This window comes from Lutra lutra, chromosome 3, assembly GCF_902655055.1.
Source record: "Lutra lutra chromosome 3, mLutLut1.2, whole genome shotgun sequence".
Taxonomy (NCBI): Eukaryota; Metazoa; Chordata; class Mammalia; order Carnivora; family Mustelidae; genus Lutra; species Lutra lutra.
The window spans coordinates 47342829-47365103 of NC_062280.1; the positions used below are offsets into that span (position 1 = coordinate 47342829).

Consider the following 22275-nt stretch of genomic DNA (forward strand, 5'->3'; position numbering starts at 1 on the left):
ACTGTGTTTGTGAGTGTACAAATAACTAACGGTTTGCATACTGGATAATGAAGACGATGGAGATGCTGGCACGAAAACATCTGTGTGCCACAGCTCAATCCTAGCTCATAGGAGAGGTAGGGTGAATTCTGGAAAAATCGAGAATAAAAGAATTTCCAGGGAAGGGCCTTAGAGCCTGGTGTAAAGAATTAAGACCCTTCCCCGCAAAGAGTATATTTTAAGTGCCCTTGGTTCCAGCTGGGATGGCAGGGTGACCACCCTCTGCCCCTGCAGCACTGCCGTCACCCTGCGACTCAGACCCCTGCTTCAACGGAGGTTCCTGTGATGCCCACGAGGACTCCTACACTTGCGAGTGCCCCCGAGGGTTCCACGGCAGGCACTGTGAGAAAGGTGGGCGGTGGGGGAGGGCAAGGGAGGGCAGGGCGGGACTGGGGTGGCAGGGTTAGGAGGGCAGGGCAGGGCAGAGAGGGCCCCACCTACTCTCAATTGCTGTTCTAGTGGGTCGTGTGTTGCCCAGCTTCTGTGTGTTGGTCCTGCACAGCCGTCCCTGCCCCAGGTGCTGCTTGTTCAGTTAGTGGTTCTGCTCTGTGGCCCCCTGGTCACTACTTGGTTTTCCTCAGAGCCCAGGCTCATGCCTGCCTCATGGAGCTCAGCACCTGGACCACACACACCTCTCTGGGCCTCTTGCTGCCCTCGCTTGTCCCAAGAACAGAGGCCTCAGTGGCTTTACCTGGAAGTATCTTCTGCTCTCATGGTGGCTCTGAGGGCAGGTCCCTATCACCCCTCAGCTTCAGCCACGCCTACAGGAGGAGGAGGGTGTTTCCAAAGAGAAGACTTCCTTGTCTTGGTTCTCTGCACATGTGGCCGAGGACCTTCATCTTCAACAAAGGCATCCAAAGTGGGACATGGGGTGGTGGCAGCTTTTGGGGGGGTGGCTGGAACTTGGGCATGCAGCCTGTGAGGCCCTGCAGGGTGTGGGATGGTGGGGAGAGAAGGGCTGAGGACGGCAGGCAGGCCCCCTTCCTGCTGCAAGTCGCTCCGAAGAATGTCGAGGAAGCTGAGGGGCTAAATTCCTCTGTGGGCCTCTGAAGGCACCATTCCTCGGGGTGGAGGGCAGACCTTTAAATACGCAGATGTCTGCAGCACAGGCACTACATGTGAGCCCCTCAGGGCCGTGGGAGGGTGTTAGGACCCAGAGAAAATACACTGGTGCCACTAGAGGTGCTGAAAACAAAAATTAGACTGCAGTGGATTCTAGTCCTATGAGCTGCAGCTGTGTTCCCTGCCATGCAGGTCAGTTCTCCACCAGGAAGGTGCCACGGGTCACCAGGTCCTGGGACAGAGAAGAGAAGATGGGTGGGCCCATGGGGCCTACAGGTTGAGAAGACATGAGTAGGGTGTCATGGGTGTTGCATGGCCGGGAGCTGGCCCTGTTCACCCTCTTCTGTCTCTCCCATCCTTGTCCACACAGCCCGACCACGCCTGTGCAGCTCTGGGCCCTGCCGCAACGGGGGCACGTGCAGGGAGGCAGGCAGCGAGTACCACTGCAGCTGCCCCTACCGCTTCACCGGGAGGCACTGCGAGATCGGTGCGGCTCCATGCCAGCTGGAGTCAGCCTGGATGGGGGAAGCCAAGTCCTGCCCCAGCCACCATGCGTCTGCTTGTCAGGAGCACCCCCCTGGAATGTTGGAGATTGGGGGAGGGGCTCTGGGTATGGATGCATGACACCTGACTCCCATGGGGGCCTTTTTTTTTCCAGGGAAGCCGGACTCCTGTGCCTCAGGCCCCTGTCACAATGGTGGCACCTGCTTCCACTACATTGGCAAATACAAGTGTGACTGTCCCCCAGGCTTCTCTGGGCGGCACTGTGAGATAGGTAAGGTGGGCGGAAGCCAGCAGGCTAGACCAGATGGGGGCAGCACAGATAGGGAACCTGGGGGCTGCAGCTGCTCCCAGTGGGCAGGGGTGGCCCTGCTTTGGAGGAGTGGGAGGCAGAGCTCCCATGAAGTCTAGAGGTCTTTGGGGAGGACACAGCGATGATGACCCACTCTGTCCTTGCAGCCCCCTCCCCCTGCTTCCGGAGCCCCTGCATGAATGGGGGTACCTGTGAGGACCTGGGTACAGATTTCTCCTGCCGCTGTCGAGCAGGGTACATGGGACGCCGATGCCAGGCGGGTGAGAGGGCTGGGGGTTGGGGCAGAAGGCATGGGATTTCTTCCTAATCCCAGAAGAGCAGAGCAGGGCCAGACGGAGCTGAGAGGAGGGAGGGGAAAGGAGAAAACCATGGGCAGCCACTCCTGGAAGTCAAGGCACTTTCACCTGGGAGGGCTGTGCAGGGAACAGGGGTTCTAGGCCCAGTGGCCTGGTAGAGCAGAGGGCAAAGCAAAGGGAGGGGCCTCAGGCAGGTGCCCCACAGTGCAGGACAAGGCTTCTATGTCCCTGCAGAGGTCGACTGCGGCACCCCAGCAGAGGTGAAACATGCCACACTGCGCTTCAATGGCACTCGGCTGGGATCCGTGGCCCTGTACAAGTGTGACCAAGGCTACAGCCTGAGCTTCCCCAACTACGTCCGAGTCTGCCAGCCACAGGGAGTCTGGAGCGAACCTCCACAGTGCCACGGTGATCTGCAGGCCTTCTGGGGCAGGGTGGGCGGGCACGTGGGCAGAGCCAGTGGGGTCCATACCCTCCTAATGGGGCCACTAAGGAGCACAGGAACCACAGTTCTGACCCTGGCCCTCCCCCACCTTCCTGCAAAGTGAGGCCATGACCCTATGGGGAGGGTGGTGAGGACTAGTGCCAGCTCCACTCTGGACTGTTCACTTAGGTCTTCCCTGTTCTTAGAGCAGGGCATCCAACCCATATGCCCACCCTGCAGATGAAGCAGCTGAGGCTGAGGTAGCCCAAAGGCAGAGTCCTCAAGAGGCAGATTAGGATTCAGGGCCTCTTACCCCGGCACCACCCAGACCCATGGAAGCAAATGTTGCATTTGAACAAAGCCCCCCAGGACCCCCAGAGCTATTTGAGGAGTGCTGCATTAGAGAGCTTCACCTCGGGCTCCCACAGTGTGCCGGGGTACATGGCCTGGAGGCAGGGCCCCCCCATACCCCTGCAGACTCAGGGTCACTAACACAACTGCAGGTGTGCTGCATTAAGCCTAAGCATCCCTAACTCTGTTCATCAGAAAACCTGTGTGATGTTAACACATCTTTCACCAAACAAGGATTTTTAAACAAAGTAGCTCAGGGACACCTAAGACTGCTCTGTCCCAATGCCCTGCAGAGCCCAAGCTGTGCAGCCCTACACAGGTGAGGAATTCTGGAAGACAGATGGGGCTGCCTAGTCCCGAGGGTCTTTCCTGTCCTCCTATCTCTCCAAGCCCAGCCCTCTCCAAAGACAGTAACAATAAAATCCAAACAACATATACTACTGGGAGTGGAAGTTTAGAAGGTGGACAAGCATATATATAAGCATGATAGATACACGGAAGGAAACATGGCACTAGTCGTAAGAAGCAGGGTCGATAAATCATTTTTAGCAAAAGAGAGTGGAAAAGAGGACTGAGAAACTATAATAGTTGAAATAACAGACACAATTTATAAATGGATACAGATGAAGGCTAAGTTAATGAGCTAAAAGACCAGTTTGAGGACTCTTCCCACAGAGAAGCAGGGAGATCTGGGAGAATGAGATGTAGGCACTGTGGAGGACAGAAGTGTCAACACTGAGATAACAGGAGTCCAAGAAAAAGAAAAATAAAAACACAATGAAATGTTGGAGCCACTATGGAGCTCAGTTCACAGAATAACAAATGAACCACCACAGGCTGAAAGGGCCCAGAACATCAAACAGGAGAAAAGAGGAACATTAGCACATTATAGCAAAATTTAAGAATATCAGAGACAATCAGAAAAAAATTCTTAAACTATCTAGAGAAAAAAAGAACAAGAGTCTTCAAAAGAACGATAATCCAATTGGCACCAGACTTCTCAACAGTGCCATCAGATATAAGATAATGAAATGGTAGACTTTAAATACTGAGGAGATCCGTTCAGTGAGCATAGAGACAGTCACAAAACACCATCACTCTCACTGTAATTTCAAGGAACCAGAGAACCTGTAAAATGATATCATTTAACCTATCAGATATGCATATCAGTATGCAAAGAAGTACAGATGAGCCCTTCCTGGGTGAGAAAGACTGGGGACTGCTATCAGCCTAGGAGCAAATCCAGTGTGGACAGAGCACTTTGAGGAGCTGGGGAAATCCAACTAATCCTTCAATGATTATGTGAGCAAGCATGATGGGTTGGAATCAGGAGTCACATAGATATAGAGCAAGTGCTCAGCACCCACCAATTCTTCTCCACAGGATTTTTATTAAGTGCATGGGAAGACAGTGGCTGGTCTGGAAAGCAGAGAAATTTCATACCCTCATAAGGCTGAGATTCCCAGGTCCACCCCGGAGGGAGAGGTCTGTTCCAACCTTCAGGCATCTAAAATCAATCATGAATTGGCATTAACGAGCCCTGTGCACCAGGTCCAGGCCAGCTCACCTCTGGGTTATATAATATCAGAGATCAGCTGCTCAGGCTAATTTTCCGACTCAGAGCAGAGCATGGAGATCCTAGGGATAGGTATTTTCTACTTTGGTCTCTCTGTTCTTGTGTATAGTATGTCTAAAAAGCAAGAAATTATGACATATAACCTCAAGAAGAAACAGTCAATAGAAACAGACCTGCAGATGAACCACATGTTTGAATTAGCAGACAAGGACTTTAAAATAACCATTATCAATATGTTAAAGAGAAGCAAAATGAATGAGAGAATAGAAAATTTGAGCAGAGGAAAGAAAACTTTCAAAAACACAATAAAAAAATACAACATCTAAAATGAAGAGTAAATTGGATAGGCTTACCAATAGAATGGATACTACAGAAGAAAAAGTCACAGAACTCAAGGGCAGGTCAACAAATTATTCAAACCAAAGATTGGAAAGAAGAAATGAATTAGGAATTACTTATAAATGATTTTTTTTAAAAAGGGAGCACACAAAATCTGTGGTAAATATCAAACAAATAAGCACATAACTGGATTCCCAGAGAGAGGGCAGAATAGGCAAAAGAAATATTTGAAGAGATAATGACTGAGTATTTTCTAAAAATGAGGAAATACATCAACCCACAAATTCAAGAAGCTCAGCAAATACCAAGCAAGATAATACGGAAGTAAATAAACTTAAGACCTAAAAATTTTTATTCAAACTATTACTCAAAAATAATACCCTCTTGCAAACACAGCTTCAAGACTTACCCAAAAAAGGTCTTTTTTTTTTTTTGAGATAGTATTCAAATAGTAAGATAAACCTAGAACATTCTGTAAGGAGTAAGAGAAGGGAAGATTATCAAATATTATAGGAAAGTTTTTCACTCTCTAACAGGAGAGAGGAAAAAAGCAGAAAAAGGGCAGAATTAAGATCATGGTAGAAAAAAATGCAGACAAACATGAATGAGCTAAATTCTCCAGGTAAAAGACCATTGCCAGATTTATTACAAAACAAAACAAGCTAGGGACACCTGGGTGGCTCAGTTGGTTAAGCATCCAACTCTTGGTTTTGGCTCAGTTTGTGATCTCAGGGTCGTAAGACTGAGCCCCACATCAGGCTCAGTGTTCAGCATAGAGTCTGCATAAGATTTTCTCTTTACCTCTTCCTCTGCCCCCTCTCCTCTCTCTCTAAAATAAATAAATAAGTCTAAAAGAAATAAAAAAGCTATACACTCTTAGATCATAAATCATACTCTTAAATCATAAACTTAAAAACTTAAAAAGACAAAGTAAAATATGGAAAAAAAATATCAGGTGGATACAGATCAAAATAAAGCAGGCTTAGCTATACTAATATCAGCCAAAATATACTCTCTTAAAATGTAAAGCATCATTAAGGATGAGAAGGTCTCTTTCAATGATAATTGGTTCCAAATCACCAAGAAGATCATTGCAAACATTCAAGCATCTCATACAATAGTATCAATATATATAAAACAAAAATTAATAGACTGCAGGAAGAAACTGACAATTTACCATAATACTATGAGATTTTGAACCACCTCTCTCAATTCAGGTTAAGAAGCCCCCTCCCCAAAAAAAATCAGCAAAAAGAAGATTCAAATAATACAACTAACAATTTGAACTAATTCATTCTCTGAACACACAGAAAAAATTGAGTTACTAATGACAAGAAGATAAATTTTAAATCTCCATGTTTAGATATTTTTAAAGATACTTTGAAATGGCTTATAGATCAAAGAAGAAATACGGACAGTAAGAAAATTTAAAATGAGTATTAATGACCATTTTCTATGTAAAAACTTGTCTGATGCAGCAAAACCTGTGCTTTGTGGGAACTTTAAGTACATAGTTAGAAAAGTTCAGAAATTAGTGAGCTAAATGTTGGAGTTTAGAAGTTAAGAAAAGAACAACAAATGATACCAAAAAGTAGAAAGAAAAAGGCAATACAAGTAAAAGGCATAATTAATGAAATGTTAAATCCAAAGTATAAAGAAAAGATCACCAAAATTAGTTCTTTGAAAAGCTTATGAAAATGGACAAACTTATATCAACTGATCAGCAAAAACAGAGAGCACAAATAAAAATCCTTATAAATGAAAAAGATGACATAGCCACAGATATAGCAGAGATTAAGAAGATGAGAATACTATCAACTTGTCTATACAAGTAGATTTGAAACCTTAGGAGAAATGGACATAATATTCACAGAAAAATATAACAACCAAAAATGACTCAAGGATATTTAGAAAGCCTACATAATCCTATAAATGTCTAAAGGAATTGAAGCAGAAGCATTTTCCCACAAAGAAATTCCAAGACCAATGTTATAGGTAACTTCTACCAAATTGCAGAGAAACAGATCATTGCAGCATTATGCAGGACCTTCCAGAGAGTAGAAAATAAAGAATACGTGCCAATCTATTCTACGAGGCCAGTACAAACTTGATACCAATACCAGATATGGACAGCTGGAGAAAGTAAAATGATGGATCTGTTAAACATATGAACATCGATGCAGAAATTCAACAGTCTATAAAGACTATATATTCCATTATCAAGCTGGATTGTTGCAAGATTAGTTTGATATCAGGAAAACCTGCTATATTAACCAACTGGAGGAGAAAAAGCATATAAGTATCTCAATACATGCATAACAAGCATTTGACAAAATTTATACCCATTCATGAAATAAACTCTTACCAAATAAGGAATAAAAAAGTACTTCCTTACCAGATAAAAATCACATCACACATACACACACATGCACATACACACCTCTAATAACATGTCGTATAAAATATATAGGACTTATTGTTGGAAAAACTTAAAAGAGAGACGTAGCAGAGCCTGCATAACCCCCGAAGTGTGTATCATCCCACAGAGCGGTGTGCTTAGGCTGGGCATAACCAGACTCGTCACACTATGTGTGGCCAAGCACTAACTTTACACATGTATAGAGATAGAATACAGGTTACATCAAGAGAGCTGTGGAACAATGAGTCCCCTGATCCTTGATAGAGGTAGGATCTGGAATTCAAAACCTGTGCTTCTGTTGATCTGACTCAGTCATGCTGAGCTACCAACAGGAAAATGGAAATTAGCTTCTGAGGTACTTATACTGTGCCTCTACTCAAACCTCAAATGAACATTATCCTAAATAGAAAGACATTCCTCTTAATACTGGGGACAACGAGAGGAACCTGGGTGGCTCAGTTAGGTAAGTGTCCGGCTCTTGATTTCAGATCAGGTCATGATCTCAGGGTTGTGAGATGAAACCCTGTGTCAGGCTCCATACTGGAGCATGGAGCTTGATCAAGATTCTCTCTCTCTCACTCTCCCCCTACACCCCCACCTCTCTCTCTCCATCTCTTAAAAAAAAAAAATGGAGACAAGGATGCCTACTGTCACTAAGCCTCATCAATATTATATTGGAAGTGTAGCCAATGCAATAAAGTAAGAAAAAGATATTAAAATCATGAAAATATGAAGGTAGGGAGTAAGAATGTCAGTATCTGTTGTCTTTAATCTATAAGCAAGCCTTAATCTATAAGCAATATGGTTGTCTTAATCTATAAGCAACTTACTGAAAATGATAGAAAATGTAGTATGTTTAGTGGATATAGGTTATTATAAGAAAATTGCATTTTAATATATCAACAACAATTAGAAAATGTAATTATAAAAGACATATTCAGAGAAAACCAATGAAACCAAAAGCTGGTTCCTTGAAAAGTTCAATAAAATTGATAAACCTACAGTTATACTGATCAAGAAATAAAAAAGAAAAATTAGCAATATCAGAATGAAAGAGAAGATGTCACTAAGGATCCTGCAATCATTTAAAGGACAAGGAAGAGATACTGTGAACAAGTTGAGGCCAATATATCTGACAACTTAAAGAAAAGGAATAAATACCTTAAAAGACACAAATTACCAGAAATGACAGAACAATAAATAGAAAATATGAATAGCCCTATATCATTAAAGAATTTTAATATGTAATTAAAAGCCTTTCTGCAAAGAAAATGGCAGGACTGGATTGCCTCACTGATGAATTCTATCAAACACTGAAGAAAAGAATACTAACCCCACACAAGCTTCTTCAGAGAATAAAGGAAGAAGAGCTCTTGATTCATTGTGTGAGATCAGTATTGTCTTGATACTAAAACAAGACAGAGATGTTATAAAATAAAATAAAATTAGGAGTGCCTGGGTGGCTCAGTGTGTTAAGCATCCTACTCCTGATCTCAGCTCAGGTCTTGATCTCAGGGTCATGAGTTCAAGCTCTGCACTGCACTCCACAAAAAGAAAGAAAAAGAAATGAAATTATAAACTAATATTCCTCATGAACATGGACATAAAAATCCTAACAAAATATTACTAAATCAAACACATTGTTACAAAAAAAGGATAATATATCATGACCCAGTGGGGTTTATCTTAAGAGTACAGGTTGGTTTAACACTTGAAAATCAGTAAGTGTAATTCACTATATTAGGATATGAAGGAAAAAACCATATAATCGTTTCAATAGATGCAGAAAAATCATTTGAAAATATTCAACTACTTCTTAAAACTATTAATAAACTAAGAGTAGATAGAAGGGACTGTCTGTAACCTGATGAAGAGTATCAACGAAACAGCAGTAGGTAACAAAGTACTTCACTGTGAGAGGCATACTGCTGTGATAAGTAACAAGGCAGTGTGTCCATTTCACTGATTCCTTCCAGCATTGTCCTGGAGGTCCCCGACAGGGCCACAGACAAGAAAAGGAAATAAAAGTCACATTTACTGGAAGAAAGATGACATGGTCGTGCACATGGGAAATCCAAAGAAATTCTACCAAAAAAGCTATGGAATAAATAAGCAAATTCAAGTGAGTCACAGGAGAGGGGCAATATACAAAACCTTAATATTTTCTAGCAGTGAACACTTGAAAAATAAGATAAAATGAACAATGTTATATATAATAGCACCAAATATGATGTTTATGTATGTGACATGAATTACAGACATAGTATAAAAGCTAAAATTATAAACTTCTATAAAAGCATATGAGAAAATCTTCACAACAGCTGGAATAAAATGGTTATGCATTTAGAAAAATATCACATTGTTCCCTACTCTTCACCACACACAAGAATTCATTCCAGATTAATTAAGGACTTAAATGTCTTTCTAAAACTACAAAATTTTACGTGGTATCTTTTTGGCCTTGGGATAAGGAAAGATTTCTTAAGCCACAAAAAATGCACTAACTATAAAAGAAAAAAATACACAAACTTGACTATATAAGAAGTTATATATATATACATATATATGTATATACACACACACACACACACACACACACACATACACACACATATACATACATATGAGACTGGTTTCAAAAATATATAAAGAACTCTATGAATCAATAAGAAAAGAAAACCCAGTAGGAAAATCAGCAAAACACTGAGGAGGACTTTCATGGAAGAGGAGATAATAAAGCCAACAAAAAAATAGCCAAGAGAAGTATTAGTAATCAGTGAAATGCAAATCAAAAGCACAGGGAGGTGCATTCAGTTGACAAAACTGCAGAAGTCTAGAAAGCCATCTACTGGTTGTAATGTGGATCAACAGGATTGCTTATAAATTGCTGGAGGAAGCGTAAATTGTCAGAAACACTTTGAAAAGGGCTTGGTAATCTGCCTATCAATTTGACCATGCATAGAAACTGTGTCCCAGAGATTCCACTTCTAGGTTTAAATCTAAGAAAATGGGCACATTTATACCAGGAGCTATGAAAGGAAATAAAAGCATTTTTTTAAAATAATAACAAAAAGTCTAAAACAAACCCAAATGCCAGCAATCGAGAATGGACAGAGTACAAGAGATTCCCACTGTGGATGCTGACTATTATTGTTGTGTTCACACAGAGAACCCCCACCCCACCGCAGCATGGAGATAGCTCATCAATACCATTTTCAGTGAGAGGAGAATACATTTATCACTATATCCTTTAATAAAATTCATAAATAGCAAAAACAAAACATACATTGTTTAGGTAATTCATGAAATTTAAAATACTAAAGAGGCAAAGACATCATAAGCCCCAAAATCCGCATCACAAGGGACATGGAAGTGCATGTGACCTGACAAGATAGTAAGCACTCTAGCTCCTGGGTGTTTTACTTACTACCATTTATTTCGTTACATTTTAAGCATTAAAATTCAACTTTTCTAAATTGAACACTTGGAATTCCAGAGCCTAATTCCCAGTTTAAAATGCAAAACAAGCCTGTGGCAAATATCCTAAAGTGAAGGCCTTGTCCCCAGAGGTACTGGGCTCATATGTGGTAGCTGCATGTGAACTGGCAAGATGGGGCCTGGCCACCTGCCAGCCACAAGGTAAAGTCCTGCACGCTCTATAAGAGCCCTCGAGGTCATGATGAGCATCCCCCTGGGGGCCCACTGCCCAACCCTTCCTCTCCAGGGTCTTTCGGGCCTCTCCAGGCGCTGAGGGGTGCTGGACAATTGTGTCCGGCTCCTCAGAACAAAGCTAACTTACATCCATCATATTTGGCTTCAAACCACTGCCTCTAGTCACAACACCGCTTTATTCTTGGTGTCTCTCCTGGTGCCTGTACACCGGGGCTCCCTTCTCAGAAGCTGATGAGTGTGGATCCCATGCCTGCATAGGGGCTCCTGCTTCACAGGACAGGAAGGAGGCCCTTTGTGGTCTGGTAAGACGGCAGGGCGCTACTCCACCCACCCTCCCCCCCGGACTGCCTGGCCCAGCACAGCCTGCTCTCTGACTCCTACCTCTCTTTACAAATATCTCAGCCTCCACCTCCCCAGGGAGACTGACAGCCCAGCTGAGGAAGCTGACCTTGACCTCCTCTTGCCTTCTGCAGCCTCTGCCCCAGGGCTAGAGGAGGTGGGGTGGAGAGAGTCACACCCTGACTCCTGGCCCTGTGCTCCAATCCAGCAGAGGGAGAGGAGGCCTGTGGGGTACACTGGTGGATGAGCCCTGTACCCTGCACACCTGTGTAGGGCACTAAGCCCTGAGACAGAGACCCTGCTCCAGGGAGAGCCAGGCCTAGAATGTGCCCAGGCCCCTGAGAAGCCTGGACAGTGAAATGCGGGAGTGACCTGGGGATAGGGCCTTTGTCAGGTGGACAGTGGAGAGGGTGGGCATTAGGCTAAAGCCTCAGAGCACACATGAAATCCTGGTGGCTGTGGAGGCCCCTGGAGGTCCACATAGAGCCCACGCAGGGCCATGCAGCCCTGTGTACAGCCGTGTGAGGACTGTGTCCCACCTCTCTGGAGTCTGTGTAGGATTTGCAGCCTCCTATCCTGTCTCTGCAGAGACAAACAAGTGCCCCTGTCTCTGCAGAGACAGATGAGTGCCAAGCACAGCCCTGCAGAAATGGAGGCTCCTGCAGGGACCTCCCAGGGGCCTTTGTCTGCCAGTGCCCTGCAGGCTTCACTGGAGTCCACTGCGAGACAGGTAGGCGCTGTGCTTAGGTGGGTCCCCTGAGTGGCTGGGCCCTCACCCACATTCGTGATGCCCTGGACACCCTGGACAAACCTGTTTTCAACAAGCGTAGACCCTGGGCCACTCAGCGAGCAGAGGGAAATGGCTGGGCCCCTGGCCCAGCTAGACAGGCCCCCCCAGGGGGAGGGACCCCGGGAAGGGAGCTCCAAGGCTAAGGGGGATTTCCCCAGCAAACCACCCCCCTACACCCGGCATCTCTCCTCGATCCCCCTTTCCTTCTTCCCGCTATCCTCTCCTCCCTCCCCCAGACACCCCCTGGCGGCTCTGGCCAACTCTCTGGGTGTTCTCCAGAGGTGGATGGCTGCCACTCCAGCCCCTGCCAGCATGGAGGCCGGTGTGAGAACGGTGGTGGGGCCTACCTGTGCGTCTGCCCAGAGGGCTTCTTCGGCTACCACTGTGAGACAGGTAGGGAGGCAGAGGCCAAGCCCCAGCTCCTCCAGAGGCCCCTTACTCAGGCCTCTGCTGGGTCCCCTGATGCTAGCTACCCACCTCTTGCACTTGCCCCTCCAATGGCCCCACTTCACCCCAAGAGACAAGGCTGGCTCCATGGCCAGCCTGGGTGGGCGGAGCTCGCTGCAGCCCCAGCGTCCCAGTGCCCACCTCTCCTTATACCTGGGAATTCTCTGCCCACTTTCCTTCTTTATAGGACTTGCAACTCTCTGCAACTGTCTCTTCAATTTGCTGGTCTCAGCTCTCCTCCTAGGATGGGTGTGTAGTGTCCCAGGGGCAGGTCCTGTTCTAGCCCTGACGCTGGGCTTGGCTGGCAGCACTGCGCTGTGTGGCTGTGTGGGCTGTGCGAGGCTGCTGGGCTGGTGAAGTTTCTGCTGGGGGTGAGGTCTTAGGCCCAGGGACTGTGGTGCTGGTAGCCCCAGCATAAGCACAATGGGGGCCATTTGTGGCCAAGGAGTCTCACTGTACAAGCTTGGGGTGGGTAAATGCGCACCTGGAACACGGTTAGTGGCCATGACAGTGATAAGGGGGCTCCCGCGGCTTCACTGGGAACCTGCGGGTCCTGGCCCTGGCCTGGGGAGCTCAGGTCCCCTCGATGCCCACAGGCCCAGTGCAGAGGGAGACTGCCCTGGCTGCCAGTTGCTCTCCAGAAGAGGCCAGCCCTGTGCTCATCCCACCCTGAGTCACCACCTACCAGGCTACCTTGGCTTGGGAGTAGTAGTGGGATGATGTGCCCAGCCTCCCGGTGAGACCTCTGGCAAGCCCTGCATTTCCCCTCAGAGAGCAGCCCCTCCCTCACCTCTTCAGACCGCTTCCTATGATGGTTCCAGCCACATCTACCCCACAAACACACCCACACAGGAAGGACCTGTTGCCCCTAACAGCAAGGGTCCCGTTGGGGGAGCAGGTACGGCCCCAGTGTTCACTGCTCCTTTCCTCTTCCCCAGTGAGTGACCCCTGCTTCTCCAGCCCTTGTGGGGGCCGCGGCTACTGCTTGGCCAGCAATGGGTCCCACAGCTGCACCTGCAAAGTGGGCTACACGGGCAAGGATTGTGCCAAAGGTGAGGTGGCAAATGTGCCAGCACAGTGGGTGGACCTCCCTCCTCCCTCAGAGGGCACAGACCCCTCAGGGGACAGGTCAAAGTTCTGAGCACCCCCAGGGCAAAGTGTCTAGGCAGTCGCTTAGTGGGCTCTGCCCAAGCAGCAGGAAGGGGTATAGAACTGCCCAGGAGCCATAAATACAGTCACAGGTACACACACATCTGAGACACACACACACACACACACCCTGCCATGGAGGGCAAAGGCAGTCACCTGCGCACACATTCATGAGGCCCTCCAGGAGGCACTGGCCAGAGACCAGGTGAAATGGCCCATTGTGGCAACAGGAGCGGGCTCCCCACCAGCAGTTGCCCACCTCCACCCTGGGGGGGACAGGCCCGAGAGCCACCAGGTGAGACGCCTGGCTGGCAGCCAGGGTTTCTGTGGCTGACAGCTAACCACCCCTCCCTTGTTCTTGACGGAAACCCTGAAGAGCTCTTCCCACCAACGGCCCTCAAGGTGGAGCAAGTGGAAGAGAGTGGGGTCTCCATCTCCTGGCGTCCACCTGAAGGTCAGGCTGCCAGGCAGATGCTCGATGGCTACGCAGTTACCTACACATCCTCAGACGGTGCCTACCGCCGCACAGACTTTGTGGACCGGAGCCGCTCCTCGCACCAGCTGCGCGCCCTTGCAGCCGGCAGAGCCTACAACATCTCTGTGTTCTCGGTCAAGCGCAATGCCAACAACAAGAATGACATCAGCAGGCCAGTGGTGCTGCTGACCCGCACACGTGAGTGCCCACATGGATGTGCCTGGGGCCACCAGGAGAGGCACACTGGCCAGGGCCCCAGAGCACCATGGCTTAGGAGTGAGGCCATGGGAGAAGTTGGGGGGCTCCCCAAGAAGGCACCTGCCAGGGGCCAGCCCATGCTGGGGGGGGGGGTGCCAAAGGGACAAGGTGCCTAGGAGGTCACCCCAACATGCTGAGGGGGGAGACAGCAACTCTGAGAGGGTGGGGACAGAGCATATTGGTGGCAGTTCTAGAGAAGGGGGCTGCCAGGGCGGATGCCTCTCTGTGTACAGCTGCACAGGAGGGGGAAGCATAGTTTAGGGAGGCCTTGGGGGCCTTACCTGGCTCATCTGCTTCTGGGATCTACGGGGAGGGCCTGGTCCTCCACAGGGAGCAACCTATGGTAGGTGGAGGCCAGATAGGCGTGGGAGACTGTGGAAGGGGGTGCTGGAGGCTGGAGGAAAGACCATGGATGGGGCAGTGGTCCCCTGGGCAGTATGGAGGGTCCATGAGGGCAGCTGGTAGGGGTTCAGAGCATAGCCAGCACACAGAGGCTCTGCTCCCACCACACCAGGTACTAGCACAGGTCAAAGCAGGCAGGCAGGGCCATCCCCAAGAGCACTGTGAAGCCAGACAGCCAGGACCCACCAATGGGGACTCATGCCAGGAAAGGAGGGAGGCCAGGTTGCTCAGAGGCATGGACAGAAACCTCATGGAAGGAGGAAGGTACCCGGGTATCACCTGCCAGCCCGAGCCAGACACTGACCCTGAGGACATTGAGGGCCAAGGAAGGGATGAGATGAGAGACTCAGGAGAGGTGTGTGATGGGAAGGCCAGCTAAGAGGCACTGAGAATGCACCTAGGCCAGCAGGAGGACCAGAGTGAGCTTGTGGGGCAGAGTGGGCTCAGCCTGAGCTTGGCTTTAGGAAGAAATGGCATCCCTATCCCTCCACCATCAGAGTGAGAGTGGGGTCTCCCCAGAAGACCAGGGTGGGCAGGAGGGATGCTGCCCACCGGACTGAGTACTGCGCTGCCAGGAAACAAGGGCTCCCCTCCTGGCTCCTGTGGTCTACCCAGACCCTTCCCCATAGTAGCCCAAGATTTCCCCAGCTTCTATCCTCGGTAGGCTGCAGCATCACCCAAATATTCACTGTCAGTGCAACCAGAACAGCCAGGGGAAAGAAAAAGGAAGTCCCATGGTCCATGTGTCCCAAGGGCCCCACCCCACAGCCTCAAGACCGCAGTCCTCTGGTGAAGCTGCCTGCACCCCTACCCCAGGCTGGAGCCTATCCGGTTGACCCTAGCCCCTCTGTGGCTGAAGGCCGCAGCCAGCAAGCCCAGATGGGTCAGCGCCTCGCTTGGACCCCTCTCGGTGACCCCCCACCCAGCACACTTCCTGAGTCCTGTCTCATGGTCTCAAGCACCTGCCCTCCCCCAGAGTGAGGAGGTGCCACCACCAGCTAAGGGGCCTGTTGCCCCCCAGGACCCCGCCCAGTTGAGGGCCTCGAGGTCACCAATGTGACAGCCAGCACCATCTCAGTGCGGTGGGCTCTGCACAGGATCCGTCATGCCACTGTCAGTGGCGTCCGTGTGTCCATCCAGCATCCTGAGGCCCAGGAGGACCAATCCACTGATATGGACAAGAGTGTGGACAGGTTCACGTTTGGGTAAGAGCAGGGGGCTGGCCTTCCCTTCCCTCGGGGCTCTAGGACTTCCTTCCTTCTCCCTCTGTGCCCCTCCCCTGCCGTTCCCCACCTTCCCCGCCCACCTTGAGAAGCAGGGGTGTGTGTGCGCCTCCTGTGTTTCACAAGCACCTGCTCAGCCCTGACAAGCAGAGTCCCCCTTTGTTCCGGCCCTTAGTCCTGCCTCTCCCCGTCACAGGTGCTGCCAGACAGGTCTTTGAAAGTGCCCAACAAAGCAGGGACACTCTAAAACTTGGGGTTCATGCCTCCCGCACAGATAATGAGACCAAGCCACCCAGAAAGTGGTACAGGGCTATCCTAGCCGGAGTCACGCAGGCCCCTCTGAAAGGGAGACATAGGGCACCCCTACACTTGTCTTAAATTTTTATATTGTTCAAATTGTATGTTAGAACCTTAAAGTAGGCATGTAAACATCTTATGTTTACTTATTACAAATACAACAAAACTACAAAGTAAATACAACTCACATGAACATCAGTCATTGAGACTGGCTGAGGATTGAAGTAAATGCTGGAGTGGCCCCACGGTGAAGGCTCAGACTTCACAGCCTCGGCCCACTCGGGTTCGCCAGCCAGTGAGGCTTCTGACACCTGCTGGAGGGCGGTGCTGGAAGACAGGAGAGTGGGGGAGGGAGACTGGCTGGGGAATCTGTGCCTGCCAGTTGAGGAAACCCCCACCTAGTCAGCTCTGCCTCTGACCTCAGACGCCCAGGTCTGCTCTGTGGGGACTGCCCACTTCCAAGGACTGGTGTGACAAAAACGCACATGAGGCCCTGGTGACTGAGTCAGGGCCCCCAGGACCACCCATGACTCAATAGGGCCCCCCCAAACTCAGCAGAGGCTGTGCTACCAGCTGGGATTCACAAGAGAGAAATAGTGCAACGCACAGGAAGGGAGAAGTCGGTGGGCCAGGGGTGAGCTTCCAGGGCCCTTCCCCATGGAGTCACACAGGCCACCAGCAGGCATGACGATGTGTGAGGTGCTGTTTTCAGGGGAGCCTGTGAGAGACGCAGCACCCAGGGTTTTTATCGGGGGCTGGGCATGGGGCACCCCCACCTGTTGTCAATTCGGGGTACCCAGGAGGAAATGGGTGCTTAGCATGAACCACACTGCACAGAGCTGTGGGGGCAGCGAGGTCCTCTCATGCACGAGGGTGCTGGGAACTCTGCCGGGAACTCCTGCCGAGGGCCCTGCAGGAGGGCAGTGAGGCCTGATCCTTGACCCTCTTCTGCATAGTGATCTCCAAGTGCCCTTTTCTGGCCTCTCCTGCCTGAACACCGGCCTCTGCACCACAGCCATCCCGGGCAGGTGTGAGCCATTCTTGACCCTTGCCCTGTACTAGACAGAGACACATCAGGGAGTAGTTTCCACGTGAGGAACCCACAGGTCTCAGGCCACAAATCTGGTCATTCAGGAGGCCGCCTGCAGGATCACCCACAGCTAGGCCCGCCTGTGTGGAAGCAGTTACAGTCTGGCAGCGGAGCCTCTCCCTGCCCTCCCACCCACAGGTCCCTGCTGCCAGGAAGGAGATACACCATCCAGGTGACTGCCCTCAGCGGGCTTGGGGGACAGGAGCCTCCCACTGAGAGCCTGGCCTCGACCCCACTGCATGTGTGGACTCGTGAGTACACAACCTCTGGTCTTATGGGACCTTTGCAAGCTCTCACCTCCCTCCAGCCAAGTCCTACCAAAGTGGCCCTGGCACCCCATAGGTCCCTTCCACAGGTGCCAGGAAGGGCAGGCATCCCAGGAAGCCCAACACCCAAAGGCTCCTGGGCGAAAGGCCAGAGGGCATGCAGGTGATGTCCACAGTGTCCACTCTCTGGTCTTCAGGGTATCTGGTGGGGAGGAGGCCTGGCCCTCACCACCCCTCCCACCCCAACATGGAGGGGGCCAGTGTGTCATGTTGTCTACACCAGAGGAACCCGTGAACAAGGGGACCCTGAGAGCAGAGAGAGCAGAGAGGAAAGATCTGGGCAGAGTCTAAGTTCCAGGTTCCAGGACAGCCCAGCTGGGGTAGGCACATGGACAGCCCATGGCAGGGTGGGGGAGTGTGGTGAGGGCCGGCTCAAGTCCTGGCACTGACCCTGAGTGCTGGGACCCTGGCCCACTGCCTGCCTGCCTGGCCCCCTCCCACACCCCAGAGGAGGGTGCACATGGCTGGGCTTAGGCAATCAAAAGGAGAAGACGCTGATAGGCTGCGCAGGCCTGGGACCTCCATGGCTTCTTCCCGGCAGCATGCTGGGGAGTCTCTCGGGCAGAAGGAGGTGCTGCTGCAAACACCCCTCTACACCACCCTTTAGGACTGTAAGGTTGTCCATCATGACCACACGGGGCTTCCGGGAGACTTCAGCAGTCGTGTCAGATCTTTAAACTTGGTGGTGGCCCCTTTCACCTCCCTTCCCTGCTCCGTGCCTATCAGGGCCCCTGCCGCCAGCCAACCTGACGGCCACCAGAGTCACGGCCACCTCTGCCCATGTGGTCTGGGACATCCCCACTCCCAGTACCTTGCTGGAGGCATATGTCATCAACGTGACCACCAGCCAGAGCACCAAGAGCCGCTACGTCCCCAACGGGAGGCTGACGTCCTACACGGTGCGGGACCTGCTGCCAGGACGGCGCTACCAGCTATCAGTGACCGCTGTGCAGAGTGCTGAGGGTGACCAACTGCACAGTGAGCCTGCTCACCTCTACATCATCACCTGTAAGTATGGCCCTGCCAGCAATGGTGGGGCAGGGATGGCATGCAGGCCAGGCCTTGCGGTCTCTTCAGGACTGATGGGGCCATGAAGGTGGCCCAGCCCCTCGTGCTCACTGTGGGCCCCCAGAACAGCAGGCTGGGCTGCCCTCCTTGGGGTGTGGCATCCTTGCCCAGGAGATAACTCAGCCCCAGGACCTGCATGGTCGACACCATCCCAGGAACATCAGATAACCACAAAGCAGGACTGTGTTCACATGGGAGAATTTGGGGGTATGAAAATCAGTGGGGAAGGAAGAATTCACGGACAGTCAGTGCAGGGTCCATGCACTAGGAATTTGTAAACATAAGCATATCCCTCCTCACCCTGTCCCCAGGGAGTGGCCTCGCAGCCAGGCCTGACCCACGAGGAGCCTCTGGACAGAAAGATGGGAGAGAGGGTCAGGATGGGCATGGGGAGGGGTGGCCTGGGAGAGATAGGAAGAGAGACCCATGTGGACACACAGAGGGAGGAAACAGCTGAGGAGCACAGAGCCTCAGGCCACACTAAGGATGTGGTCTGCTCCCCAGCGCACTGGAGGCCCGTGGAGTCCTAGCAGGTCCTGCATGACCCTGTTGCCATGCTGGAGCCCGGAGAAGGTGCTGTAGGGAGAGGGTGCATCTAGATGGACGCTACGGAGAGGGCAATGGGGTGAAACGAGTGTGCAGGGAGGCAGATAGCGGCTGGGGCAGAACAGAATTCCTGAGAGCAGATACATGGGCACCATGCAAGAGGGTCAGACCCTATGCAGCTGCAGCCATACCTGCCCAAGGGAGGGCTAGGGGCACAGTTAGGAGACAAGGACCCACAGAGAAGCCTAATCCTCACTCTCTGGGCATGTGGGGGTGTCCTGTCAGGTCCGAGTGGCTGGCCATGCCCTGCAGGTGGAGATCCTGGGCCTAGGGTGGGCTGGACGAGCTGGCTCTCTGACTCCTGGGATGGGATGCAGGGGGTGGGCAGGGAGCAGGGCTTGGGCTTCCTAGAAAGCCACAAACCCATGAGGTCCCACAAAGCCACCAAGAGGCCTCGGGGCCACACACACCATCTCCAGTGCTCCCCTCTAAGAGGCCTGGCGGGACCAGCCTCATGCAGCCACCCACTCCTCCCACCCACCTGCAGCCTCGAGGGACGGCGCTGACAGACGCTGGCACAGGGAGGGACTGCATCCCCGAGGGCTCAGAAACAGACCCCCGCCCGCACGCCTGCCAGAGCTGCGCCTGCTCAGTGACCGCGACACGCCTGAAACCCAGACCCCGGCCCCCAGGTGCAGCCTCAGCCATCCCCCCAGAGCGCGTGGCCCCAGGCACACACTCTGTGGCGGTGACCCATGGTGACTCCCTTGGCAGGTTCTCAGAGCTGGTGGACGGCAGAGGGCGAGTGAGTGCCAAGTTTGGGGGCTCGCCTGGCAAATCGGTCACCGTGAGATCGCGTGAGTGCCTCGGCTAGCCTCAGGGGCCTCACTGCCACCTCCTCAGGCCCATGTCCCCAGCATGATGAGGGATGAGGCCCCTAACACCTGGGCTTAAAGACTACCCCAAGCACCGGATACCACCTCCAACAGGAACACAGCAAAACGCAGGCCCTTGCAACTGCACAGGCTCACAGGGGCCATCCCGATATGGCAGAATGGTTTGAAGTGCAGGCTGTTGGCAGGGCTCAGGGTCAGGAGGAGGTTTGAGGCGCAGAAGCTGGGCTTGCCAAGCCGGGAGTCCCAGTGTAGCTTAGCGAGCAGGAAGCAAGAGAACAAAGTACCATCTAACTCCTTGCTACTCAAAGCGAGGTCCTCGGACCAGCAGCACCAGCCTCGCCCAGGGGGCTTCTAGATGGGCAGGATCCCACCCAGAGCTGTGCAGTTGGAATCTGTGTTTAATAAGCCAAGTGATTGGCACGCATGTTACAGTCTACAGACTGCACCTCTCTGTCACATAAGAGACTGTGTCCCAGGTTCAGATCCTGCTCAACCTGAACTAATGGACCACCTGTGGCAGACCAGCAGGCCACTCTGCCTGGCCCTAGCACCACAGGGCATGAGCGCTGGGTTGAGATGGCCTGGCCCCTTCCCACATGGTTTAGCAGGAGGGGTTGGGCTAGAAGGTATTCCCCAAGACTGTAGCACAGCAGGCCAGGAGCTGCATGCCCAGGGGCTGCCCCTGCCCTCAAGGCCCTTGGGACCCTAGGCAGGGCAGCCCAGGCCTCATCCTCACCTGTAAACCAGGTCCTGTTCTCACAGAATTCCCTGGCACAGAACCTAATTACCAGTTTAGTGAGAATTCTCAACTAGCACAAACATTCCCAGGCCAGAGAAGAAAAGGCACAGTGATGAGCAGGTGTGGGCATCGCAGCCCCCGTGACCAGCAGAGAAGGAGCAGAAGGGCTCACCAGACATGATGACCAGGAAGAGGTGTCTAGGAAGCTGGGCAGGCTGGGCTGTGACCCAGACACCCTCCTAAAGCCACAGAAGCAATCATAAAAAGCCCAAGCGTGCAGGCAGGGACCCCACAGAGAAGCTGACTTGCATTTAGGGTTGCCCAAGTGCAAGGTCTGCCTGAGGGTAGATGTAGAGGGAAGAGGCACCACAGCCCCAAGAAGCAGGGGTGGAGGGAGCAGAGAGTGGAATTTGACCATAAGAAGGATAGCACAGCATCAGCCACCTGGAAGGATGGGGCCATTGGGTCAGATAGGACATTTCACCCAGGCTCAGGCCACTGGTGACCTTCACCAAAGCAGCTCTGAGTTTCAGCAGGAGGGTTAGGGCTGGCCCCCACCTGGAGAAAAGTTATCCTGCTAAAGGCAGCTCTGGGGCCCAGGGTACTCTGCCCCAATGGTGGGGATGGTCAGCAGATGAATGGGCCACACCGAGCCCTTAACACAGCAATCTCTATACCCCAAGGGGAGAGAAGCAGCTCTAGAAGGCAGCCCAAGAACAATCCTGGGCATGAGGCAGCAAGCTGTGGGGTCAGCACACTGGAACATTCTGATTTCTCCTAGAACCCACGGCTCTGGTGCAGCTTGAAAACATGGAGGAGGACCCGAAGCAGGTGCCTGAGCAGGTCAGCCTGGCCCTCCAGCTTCCTGAACACCGCAGTGACAAGGATGGGGAAAGTAAGTCAGCAGGCGTGGACTTTCAGAGCTGACCATCCTAGGGGGGCCTTAAGGGCCATAGGTGGGGGTGGGGGGGCACCCATAATGAAGAAATGGCAGACTGAGAGCTGCCCAAGGAGCAACAAAGCTGGTCATTCTGGAAAGGGTAGGGTGAACCAGACGACACTTTTACAGACAAGGAACAAGCCTGGAAAGCAGAGCCCCCAGACTACCCAGGTCTGCCTTGGAGGGACTGGCCCTCCATTGCAGAGATGGCCCCTCCTTCCCTCCACGTAAAGCTGAGCTCACCCCATACCTCTCCACAGAGGAGATGTGCAGCAGATGTGCAGGTGGACATGGAGGG

At 51.3% G+C, this 22275-nt stretch overlaps 1 protein-coding gene across 9 annotated transcripts in view; it reads left to right on the plus strand.

The window, feature by feature from the left end:
* Window positions 1-22275, plus strand: part of SNED1 (sushi, nidogen and EGF like domains 1) — an 83860-nt gene that overhangs the window by 43426 nt on the left and 18159 nt on the right. For 7 of the 9 annotated variants that reach the window (XM_047721612.1, XM_047721614.1, XM_047721613.1 and 4 more), the window contains 15 exons: window positions 274-390; window positions 1472-1588; window positions 1760-1876; window positions 2062-2175; window positions 2446-2619; window positions 11948-12061; window positions 12401-12514; window positions 13507-13620; window positions 14094-14390; window positions 15874-16057; window positions 17601-17713; window positions 18515-18796; window positions 19950-20094; window positions 20177-20259; window positions 21819-21932. In XM_047721612.1, the coding sequence (XP_047577568.1) occupies window positions 274-390; window positions 1472-1588; window positions 1760-1876; window positions 2062-2175; window positions 2446-2619; window positions 11948-12061; window positions 12401-12514; window positions 13507-13620; window positions 14094-14390; window positions 15874-16057; window positions 17601-17713; window positions 18515-18796; window positions 19950-20094; window positions 20177-20259; window positions 21819-21932 (2199 nt within the window). The remainder of the gene's footprint in view (window positions 1-273; window positions 391-1471; window positions 1589-1759; window positions 1877-2061; window positions 2176-2445; window positions 2620-11947; window positions 12062-12400; window positions 12515-13506; window positions 13621-14093; window positions 14391-15873; window positions 16058-17600; window positions 17714-18514; window positions 18797-19949; window positions 20095-20176; window positions 20260-21818; window positions 21933-22275) is intronic. The other 2 variants (XM_047721618.1, XR_007125850.1) reach the window with 2 other exon arrangements.